The sequence below is a fragment of the Priapulus caudatus genome, unplaced genomic scaffold, assembly GCF_000485595.1.
Source record: "Priapulus caudatus unplaced genomic scaffold, Priapulus_caudatus-5.0.1 Scaffold842, whole genome shotgun sequence".
Taxonomy (NCBI): Eukaryota; Metazoa; Priapulida; class Priapulimorpha; order Priapulimorphida; family Priapulidae; genus Priapulus; species Priapulus caudatus.
The window spans coordinates 127,717-138,952 of record NW_014577903.1 but is presented as its reverse complement, the minus strand read 5'-3'; the positions used below and the strand labels follow the sequence as shown (position 1 = coordinate 138,952).

Genomic DNA, 11,236 nt, shown 5'->3' with positions numbered 1-11,236 from the left:
TGGGAGGGGGGATACCCCTCCCACACCCTACCCCCTCGGTCGCTTCGCTCCCTCGCCTTGGCCCTCCCTGTTTCCAATTGCTGGCTACGCCACTGTGCGTATATATTGTTGAATGTTGTCAGTGTAAACCCATAGACGTCATCAAAGATATATACACGTATAATATACATATGTATATTAATATATGATATCTATGAGTGAACTCACTGAGCTGTAGCCTATTTAAGTGTATTAATTTATATATAGAGATCAGTGTAAACCCCAGGAAACATGCATGGAAATCAAATAGGAGTGGGCATAAAAACTAAAAAGGTTTTCGGAATAAAAATAAATCACTTGCCATCTGATTCACGCACGCACACACGCACACGCACATACACACACGCGCGCACACGCACGCACGCGCGCGCATGCAGAAACATCGCCGGTGTCTATAACAGATATAATTTTCTCTCCACGTTCTCCCTACGAACCTCTATATTCTCTCAACTGCCACATACCCGGCCCCTTCTCTTAACCCCTTCCACATCCTTACTTATTCCGTGCACATCCATTCCTTTTGTTCTTCCCCTCCCAGGCTCCCACTTTCTCCCGAGCGTCTCACATCTATACCTGCTTCTATTTTCTTTTTCCAGCTATCTACGCCTTCTCTAGATCCCCTACTACCCTCTTCCACTTTCTTCGCTCCTCTTCTGTCGTATCCTCTCCCCTCCCCTCCCTTTCTTGCGTATCCACGCAGGCTCTCCCTAACCCTTTTATTATTCATCTATACTTTCTCCAGATCTTTCCTCTTTAATTAACCTTAATTGTACGTTCCTGCTTGCTTCATTCATCTATCTTCTACCCTTCCAATACTTCTTTCCATCTTCCTTAGCCATGCACTTTCACGTTACTATCTACCTTTCTTCTCCACACTCCCTCCCTCTCACAATTAGCCTGCTCGCTTACCCGTTAGGCCTAACGATTCCCCATGCACCATTTCATTCAAAATTATACCATTTCTAATTTGTTTACCACACGCATACTTTACCTACTCCAACCCTCCTTCTCTCCTCCTCCTTTCTTTTAATCTTCACCGCTCTATAACGTATACGTACCATTTACCCTGAAGTCATGCTTCCATCCACTATATTAATTATTTTTCCTCATTCTTTACCTTGACCCTACTTCTCTTCCTCCCCTTCCTCTTTTTATTTTCTTTTTCTTCTTCTTCCTCCTCCTTCTCCTCCTCCTCCACATCTACCCTCTTCCTCCCCATCATCCTCCCCCCTCCTCCTCCTTATCCTCATCCTCCTCCTCGTCCTCCTCCTCCTCCTCCTCCCCCTCCTCCTCCTCCTTATCCTCACCTTTCTCTTCCTCCTCTACATTCTCATCCTCGATTAATCTTTAATTCTCCTTCTCTGCCTTCTCCGTCATACTTTGTCTACTCTAGTACTCATTGTTCTCTCATCCTCAATGCCATTCCTCCAGAACCCTTCACCTGTTTTCCTCTCAGCCACGACATTTCCTCTTCCGCTCCCTCTGGATGCTGCGGCTGCTGCTGCTCATCCTCCTCCTCTTCCTCCTGCTCTTCATTCTCTTCATCCGCCTCCCCCTTCCGCCATACTACGTACCCGTTTTTCAAACACCTCTTTCTCTATTAAAAAGCCGCACTGAGAAGCTTAAGTTCATCACAACTACCCATTAGGGCCGCTAGTATTAATTAGTTTTCAATACTGATACGTATTCTCTTCCTCCCCATTCTCTTTTTCTTTTCTTCGATCGTCTTCTTCTTCTTCTTCTTCTTCTTCTTCTTCTTCTTCTTCTTCCTCCTCCTCCTCCTCCTCCTCCTCTCCATTTACCCTCTTCCTCTTCCTCCTCTTCCTCCTCCACCTCCTCCTCCTCCTCCTCCTCCTCCTCATCCTCACCTTTCTCTTCTTTCTCTACCTTCTCATCCTCGATTAATTTTCAATTCCCCTTCTCTGCCTTCTACGTCGTACTTTGTCTACTCTAGTACTCATTGTTCTCTCATCCTCAATGCCATTCCTCCAGAACCCTTCACCTGTTTTCCTCTCAGCCACGACATTTCCTCCTCCGCTCTTTCTGGATGCTGCGGCTGCTGCTGCTCATCCTCCTCCTCTTCCTCCTGCTCTTCATTCTCTTCATCCACCTCCCCCCTTCCGCCATACTACGTACCCGTTTTTCAAACACCTCTTTCTCTATTAAAAAGCCGCACTGAGAAGCTTAAGTTTATCACAACTACCCATTAGGGCCGCTAGTATTAATTAGTTTTCAATACTGATACGTATTGAAGTCTGTATTTTACCTGATTGCTTTCTATTGAAGCACGGCCATTGGCCGGCAACTCTTAGTGACGTCATTTTGTACGGCGAATAGAAATCCGTTCCATCGCATTATACGCCTATCGGCTGTCGCGTTGAGCTTCGACCGAGATTTTCAGCATCGCCTGAAAATGGCGGAGTTTGCTTCGGATGGTATTCTGTCCGATAAATTCTCCGTTTATCCTAGCAAAAAACTAGTCGATGTCAGATTATTGCGGTCGGGAATTACAGTGAGCGATCTTTCGTCATTAAATGCGAATAATTTTCAATCTAATGTGAAATTCAGAGATGTTGTCGGCTGTCATTGTATGCGAAGCCGCGACAGCAGTGAATCCACAGCTTTTATCACTGTGTACGCATACACGCCTAAGAAGAAGAAGGAAGCTAAAGGGAGAAGCCGGCGTAGGACAACAATATCATTTGCCGTAAATAAAAGCGATAATTACGAGGAAAACGAACGGATCGCACAACAATGGAAAGTTGCAATACTCTGTGTTTTACGAACTGTGCAAACAGGACAAGGTAATTGAGTGTAATCACTCATTCACTGTATTAAATGTGTACTCCGCCTCCGTGCATCTTCTCCTTTCCTATCTCTGCTCACGTTGTTATTTCGATCGCTAAGTTTCGCGCTTCAATTCGTGGTTAAACCCCCCCCGCCCCTGTTTCTGAAGAAATCGATTACGATGTCAAATTTTGTCGTATTCTTCGCGAGGAGTAGGTCTACTACTAGTAGAAGTACTTCTATAGCTGGCTAGGTCGTGTTTGTTGGATCAACTTCAAGGATAGTTTGGGACCCCCAACTCTCACAACTCACTACTACTACTACTAGTACTACTACTACTAGTGCTGAGAGGGTCTATGTCCCCCAGGGTACGGTCCGGTATACCGGAACGTACCCTGGTACTATCTAATATGCCGGACTGTACCTCGCCTACTCCCCAATCCTTTAAACCTTAACCCTAACCTTAATCCTAACCCTAACCCTAACCCTAACCATATCAGATAGTTACCAGGGTACGTTCCGGTATACCGGACCGTACCCAGGGTACGTTCCGGCAGTACCCTGGGGGACATAGACCCTATGAGCACTACTAGTACTAAGCGTTTAGGGTACGCACGTACCAATTGTACATGTTTATCACATAGTTTTCTGGGCTCTGACTGTCCTGCTAAAAAGTGAAAATAAACACACAAAAAACACGTTTTTTGAATGTTGCATGTTGACGGTTGGCATTTGAACATGTATGCTCTGGCACTGTGACAAACGTGTTTCGAAATATAGGTCATTTATTGGCAAATTTCCAATACGAAAGTGTGTTTATGTGACGATAACTAGACCTAGTTTTAGGTAGAATATGACATCGGGAACACACTGTTGTACATCTATAATATGATTTTACATGTTCAGCACAAGACATATTTGGCTGATACTGAATATATAAAATCAAATGATGGATACACAACAGTTTGCATGTATATTGCATTTGGCACTTGTATCATCAAAGCACTTGATAAGCATTCATTGTTGTGTTGAACAGATACTTGATGTAAAAAGAAATGTTCCCTCCTCCAACTACAGCGCACAAGCTTAGATTTTAAGTTTTGGCATTCGAATACCCGGAAACGTTTGCCAACCGTTATGGAGATGTTATTAATATATCAGCACGTTTTCCACACTGCGATAGAACTACGGCTGAGTGTACACGCGCCGTATCGGCGCATGCTGGTGATCATCAACCCATATGGAGGTCAGGGCAAGGCCAGAAAGATTTTCGAAGATAACGTCTCTCAGATTTTCACCGAAGCTGACATCTACTATAAGTTGATGACCACAGGTACACTAACTGTTTGTCTTTATGCCCTTAGTAGATGTGATCGAGAATTATTAGTAGCCATAGAAAAGTTGATGTGTCACTACATAGTATATATAATTATATAACTCATTAAATAAGTTAATTCGGTTGGTAGACCATAATAGATATAACAGGGTTAATTGTTACTCAACCGTGAAGATTTGAAACGTACCGCTTACGTGAAGTATATATATATATATATATTTCACCAGCTTGTGTAATACTACTAGTATTAACACTGGTATCAGCAATAAACTATGCTGGCAGTAATATTGTTTTGGCTTCACCGTGCTGGCTAACAAAACGTTTAAATTGCGCAGGGTGTCTGACAACCTTGTTTGTTTTGGCAGCAAGCATTTGTGTACATGCAGTCCGAGTGTAGTTGTGGACCGTTCGTAGTAATGGTCAGTAGGTCTGTAGGAATACCGCTGGCGTTCGCCACCTTCCCAAAATGTGATGAATAAATAACAGCGGCGATTTTACTATGTACACTAAATGGCGAATACAATTGGCGAATGATTTTTAACCGCTTACGAAATTACTATTGAAGAATGAAATCGTCAAATTGCAGTGTCGTGTAAGTACTAACAAATTCGGTGACCTAGTCCTTTGGTGCAAGACCATACAACGGCGCAACAGCCTAGTTTTGTGTACATTTAAAAACTACATTATTTCATGTTTACTTGATTAATTTATTGAAATGGTTTTCGTGCACTTCTTTTCCCATACCCATGACGTCTTTATGCCTTGCTTAGCACATTCGATGAAGTTAACAGTGGCTATAGTCTTCACCAGTGGGAACCTGACCGAGAACTAGTCCAGCAACTGGTACCAGAGGGAAACGAAACACAAACACACGCAAAAAAACATTGTATTGGAACACCTGCGGCTGGGCGGGGCCTGAAATATTTCTTTTCAGGAATTGCAATGAAAATGTTATGGTCAAATGGCCAGATAACAGGCAATACACCTGCTTATTAGGCCTGGTGCTGAAAACACCCCTCCCAGCATGTAAGGAAGAATGAATGTTTACAGGCATTTATGTATCATTTAACTAGTTCCCTATGAACTTTTAATATTATTACGCCCGAGTTATCCGATCACATGCCATGTTTCCGAGTTATCCGATCACATGATAGCGATTAATAATTTATATATATATATATATATATATGTCAAATGGCGGACACCATGGAGCAACAGTGTGATGTGCATGCATCATGTACTGGTGCAATTATGTCTCACGTCATCCTGCCATGTACCGATAATAAGTCTGTCATGCTAACATGTTTTTTGAGCTGCCCCAAATCGCTTTTATCTTCTTCGTGTGAAAGTTCGACAACATGCTTGGTACGTACAAGTGTACGTTACATGACAATAGTAAAACTACAGTCTATTCACTGACACACGGAATATTTAGCGGTCGTGCTTCAATGTAACCCATGTTTGGTGTAACCCATGTAGGGTTCAGGGTTCTCCAAGAGCACTTATAGCCTGGCGGCCCGCCATCCAAAATGCACCCGCCACTCTAACGTATTCATAGCCCCATGCTAATATCATAGCCCCCGGCGATCGCCCCTAGCACGCAAACCGCTTCGGCTGATTTGCAACTAGGACGTAAAGGCAGCACCCCATGCAGATAATGAAAATGCTTGGAGAACCCTGGTTTCGCGTTCTTTGATTCACAGTCGAATGTAGATATGTTGCAGATAGTTTTTTTGTTTTTTTTTTTTGTTTTTTTTTTTTTTTTTTTTTTTTTTTTTAATTTTTTTTTTTTTTTTTGGTTTTTTTTTTTTTTTTTTTTTTTTTTTTTTTTTTTTTTTTTTTTTTTTTTACTTACTAGGCGTCGGTTTTCGGTCTTGTAATGCAATGGTGTGTGACAAGTGTGTGTACAGCCGCTTGTGGTGGTTGGATCGTTGTGCGACCACATTCGTCTACATGCTGTGGTGTGTTATAAGGGTGCTTTGCGTACGTGTTCTGTGCGCGTTTACACGCATTGTCGGTCGTTGTATTTGTATGCTCTTGCGTGGTGTGCCGAGGGTAGTGGCGATGCGTCCGGTGTGTGTGTGAGTGTGTGTGGAGTAGCTTGTGTGTGTGTGTGTGTGTGGCTGTGTGTGTGTGTCTGTGTGTGTGTGTGTGGCCGCTGTGTGTGTTGTGTGTGTTGTGTGGCGTGGCGTGCGTGCGTGGTATTATTGCGTGTGTGTGTGTTTGTGCGTGTGTGTTTGGTGCGTCCTGTGCGCTGCCGTTGCGTGGCTGTTGGATAGTGTATAGCTGTATCTGTATTTGTGGTGGTCAGCTGTGTAGGTGCAGTGCATTTCGTTGCGTGCTGGCGTGCGTATGGTGTTGTATTTTGTGCGTGCCGTGCGTGCGTGGCGTCGTGCGTGCGGTGCGTGCGTGCGTGTCGTGTGTAGTGTTAGTTTATACTGTATTTGTGTGGGGTTGTTGTGCGGCGTGCGTGGCCGGGACATTCAGTTGTGGCTGCGTGCGGTATGGTGGGTGTGTGGTGGGCGATTCTGGGGGTGGTGGCTCTCCTCTGCTCGTGCGGTGCGTGGTGCGTGCTGGCTGTGCGTGGCGTGTGTATAGTGTTACGGCGGGTATCCGTTATTTGGTGTGTCGTGCGTAGGTTGCATTCGTGTGCGTGGCTGCGTGCGTATGAGTGTGTGCGTGCAGGGCGGTTGGGGGGGCTGTGGGGCGGCTGCCGTGCTCTGGTGTTAGTGGAGGGTTATCTGTATTTGTGTGGGCGTGCGCTGCATTCGTGGGGGGCGTGCGTGTGTGGTGCGGCGTGTCGATATAGTGTTATAAGTGTATTGTTATTTGGTTGTGTGCGTTCGTGCATTTGTCGTGGCTGTGGCGTGTGATGGGTGGCGCGGTGAGGGTGTGCGGGCGGTCGTGTGCGCGTGCAGGGCCATCCGCCCTTCCGTGCGTGCGTGGCGGCGCGCTTCATGTCCATCTTTTATTTCCAGTAGCCGGCCGGGGGGTTCTAGTTGCCCCAATCCGGTTTGCATTGCAGCAGCAGGCCAGCATCTGTGACAAGTTTATCACTGTGTAACAACGTGATCATACACACATACGTGAATGAATAATCAGAGTCTAATAATAATAATAGATCTGAATAGATCTAATAATAATAATTAAGATCAATATGATTAATTTAGATCTAAGTAATCAATAAATAATCAATTAGATTAATGATCTAATTAGAGACATTAATAGATCTAATATACGATTAATATCTAGACCTAATAGATGGCTATAATAAGTCTAATAGAGTCTAAGAATAGATCTAATGCTTAGATCTAATATAATAATATACCGTGTTGTAATGAATAATTAATTCTATTCATTATGTCACTGCCTGATACACATATTGTAGCCGATACAGATACAATTCATTCTATTAAGTGGTCATGCTCGGGGCGATGCAGGCGTCAACTCCACCTGCAGCTAGAGCTGGATGACTATATACTATGTATGCGCATGCAACGAACGTGGTGCAAGCGGTACGTCATTCGCGCTACCTGTTTACCTCACGAGTTCGACATCCGACGGCAGCGCACGCACGTACCACGGCACGCGACCGTGACTTGCGGCCGTCAGAGTGAGGCAAGATGGAACCATCCTGGTGGAATTTACTAAGCAAGTGCCCATCGAGCGAGAGTTTGGTTGGGGTGGGGCGTTGGGGTCGGGGGTTGGTGTGCATAAACGACCGCGATTTGCGTCATAGAAGCTCGTGATGATTAGGGTTAGGGGTTAGGGTTAGGGTTGTGAATAGGGTTAGGGTGAGTGTTTGTGCTAACGTTAGGGTTAGGGGTTGTGAATAGGGTTAATACTAGCGTTAGAGTAAGCGTTGTGATTAGGATTAGGGTTAAGACTAGCGTTAGGGTTAGAGTTTGAGCAAACATATATATTAGTAAGTATATTTTGGTTAGAGTTTCAGTGCACACTTTAGGGTACGTTAAGGTATTATGGTTTGTTTAAGTCTTCTTACTCATGCCATGGCAGTGTTGGAGATAGCAGCCCGTCCTCTAGTAACTATGGGGTTGCACTACAGTCCATGGACTGGTTACTTTAGAGCAGGACTGGCTAATTTTTCATCGATTTTATTATGCTGTAAAAATTAGGACAGCTGGTGGTTTCAGACCAATTTCCTATACTGATTAGGGTGCTTTCAGACTAACGGCTTGCAATTATAACAAGTTGAGTGTATCAGAGTGAGCGTCGCGTTCGGGGTTAGGGTTTTGCTTTGCCATCTGAAGTCGCGTGATATTGTAGGGAAGGTTTTTTTGGTGTTACACATGACACGTCGGTCAATGATCGTAGACAGTGATGGTCGAAGGCGTCAGGTATCACAGGCTTTATTCTAATATATATTTTACGACATACCAGGGGCGTGCCCAGGATTTGTACCAGGTGTGTGGGGGGGGGGGGTTCTAACCCTAACCCAAACTTGCGAGCACGCGAAGGGGGGGGTCCCAAATTTTTTGAAATTAGACTCCTAAGATGCGTTTTCTGCGCGAGCAGGGGGGGTCCGGACCCTCTGGACCCCCCCCCTCCCTGTACACGCCCCTGCATACATAAGCACAACAGTACGTAAGTGCGTCGTGATATGGAAGTCATTGGGTAACAGGGTCGTGAGGTTGGCTCGTTTGCGCAATCTTGACGACATCCACCAGATGACGCGGATGTGCCACGGGGCTAGGCGTCTGCTACGCGCCAAGGAGCTACGCGCTATCACGCGCGTGCACGGTCGTGCTGGATACTTCCTGGTTGTTGTCGGTCGGCATAATCTTGTTCTTCCCGGTTCGTGAAAGGGAAACCTTGACCGGATATCACACTGCCAATAGATAGGTGGATGGGTGGGTGAGTGGAGATGGATGAATGGATGGATGGATGTATGTTTGGACGGATGGATGGCCGGGCGGGCAGGCAGATGGGTGGATGGATGGATGGATGGACGGACGGACGGGTGGACGGATGGATGAATGGATGGATGGATGAACGGACGGACGGATAAATGGATGGATAGATGTATAAATGAATAGATGGATGCAAGACGGATTAATTGCTAGATAAAATACACTAGAAATAGAATAAAATCAACGTAATAATTTCATTTTATGTATTTATTTAATTACATCGTAGTCGGGCGTGTCTGTGACTACGCTTGTGTGTTGTAGTGTTCGCACAAACACGTGCTCCTGCTGTTAATTCTGCAGTTCACCACGCTTCAAAACATTCTCTTTACATCGTAACCCAACCAAAAACATACCGCGCATGGGTAGGTAGGTGGCTCGACGTCGTAAAATACTCAACTGACGCATCCGTCATATAGTCGTGTACGCATAGTTTAGTATTAGACGTTTACACGCGTGGCCGTATAACAAATAGAGGGTTACGCCATGTTTACAGTCGGTATATGAATTGTGCAGGCCTCTCTCTGTCTGATATGGCGTTTAGGGGTGCCCTCCACGAGGCGTGTGTTACACTAGCACTTTTCCGCGATGTTGCTGCGGGCGATATTCAAGCCGCTTTCTGTCAACATGCAGAGCACTAGGCTAAATTCATACGGCGAGGGGGGACAGATCACGATGTCCTAGTTCTGCTGTTATGCAACACTACGACTTCGTGCTTTCTAAGAGAGCACTTGTTAGAGAACTTAGAAGATTCAGCCCGCGTAGCTTCTGCCTTGACATTCAAACAGAATTTGCGTGTAGTTCATTCAAAAATCTGGTGCTATCAAGAGCTATTAATACCGACGTATTATTAGTTATTGGTGTTATTATAATACTACACCAGTATTCTTTCTGAGAGAATATCTGTATGATACTCATGTAAATACTGCTGTACTTGCTCGTGGATATATACGTACGTGGGGACTCTGGTTTATACTATAGATAAGCGTGATAAATAAAGCTAGTTGAGCTAGCAAAGCCTTGGTGAGTGTGTGTTGAACAAGCTACGAAACGCGAAGGGAAATAGTAAGACGAAATCTGCGTTCTGCTAACAAGCACCCATATTTATGTCATTTATCACGCGCCTTCTGTGCCCTTGCTCTGTCACGTACTTACACGCCTTCTGATGGAGTTTGTTTATGCAATACAATTAGTATTGTTTACTGTTAATATGAAATGATTTGGCAGGATGCTATGTGGCCGATAGCGTGTTTTGACTTTAGAGGCAATCTCCCTATGTGTACATACATTATAGACGTCAACATTATTATGCTAACTATACAGATAAGATTACATAAGTTCACTGGTAAAAACTGGTAAGCGCTGGAACTGTACGTTTCCCCGTCTCTAAGCAAACCAAGACCCGTTGATGTGACATTTATTAGATACTATTCCAGGTAGCCATAGTCCAGGCTTGCGAGTGATCTCTCTTGATTTATTTTGAGGCATGCAGCCATAGAAATATTATTCTTAGATAGTCTTGTTTATACGTACTATATATGCATACAGCACTTTGAAATCATACGTCCAAAAAAATTCATTCGTGCTCGTTTCCCACACGTCAAATTCAACGCTGCAAGGACGTCTGCTTTGTTGTTGCATAGTCATCTTTACATCTCACGAAGGTCGTATACACCTATTCGTCAATCATATTTGAGATATCGGGGTTCTAACGCGCCGTTAGCAAGCAGAAATCACCGCATTTTGTCGACAGGTTGTCGCGTTATAAAGACTCGTCAGACCAACATCACGATGACAACGTGTATATATTGAACGCAGAACTTTTGTCGTCGAAATTGTCTGGCGACCAGAAATTCGCCGAAATAACGCGCAGCATTTTTTCACGCGTGACCCAAATATAGCCGTCGTTGCGTGCGATGGTGGTGGTGATGGTGGTGGTGATGGGGGGGGGGGGGTGGAATCAGTAGCGTAAGTGGTGGGAAGGAATTGAGATAACGACATCAGATAATAACATCCGATATATAAGTTGCGGTTCTTTTCGTGTGTGCCGCGCACCGATATACACGGGTAGCCATGCACAGTGCACTAGATAACTGGTCGCATGTTTCGCTATTACACCGGTGCAGAGGATGGCGGAGGGTGGGTG

At 44.8% G+C, this 11,236-nt stretch overlaps 1 protein-coding gene across 1 annotated transcript in view; it reads left to right on the top strand.

Annotated features, from left to right (window-relative positions):
* The first annotated feature begins 2,456 nt into the window (after positions 1 to 2,456).
* LOC106813904 (sphingosine kinase 1-like) overlaps positions 2,457 to 11,236 on the top strand; it is a 16,630-nt gene continuing 7,850 nt past the window's right edge. The window contains exons 1-2 of the mRNA XM_014818148.1: positions 2,457 to 2,843; positions 4,010 to 4,159. Coding sequence (XP_014673634.1) covers positions 2,630 to 2,843; positions 4,010 to 4,159 — 364 coding nt within the window. The 5' untranslated portion in view covers positions 2,457 to 2,629. The remainder of the gene's footprint in view (positions 2,844 to 4,009; positions 4,160 to 11,236) is intronic.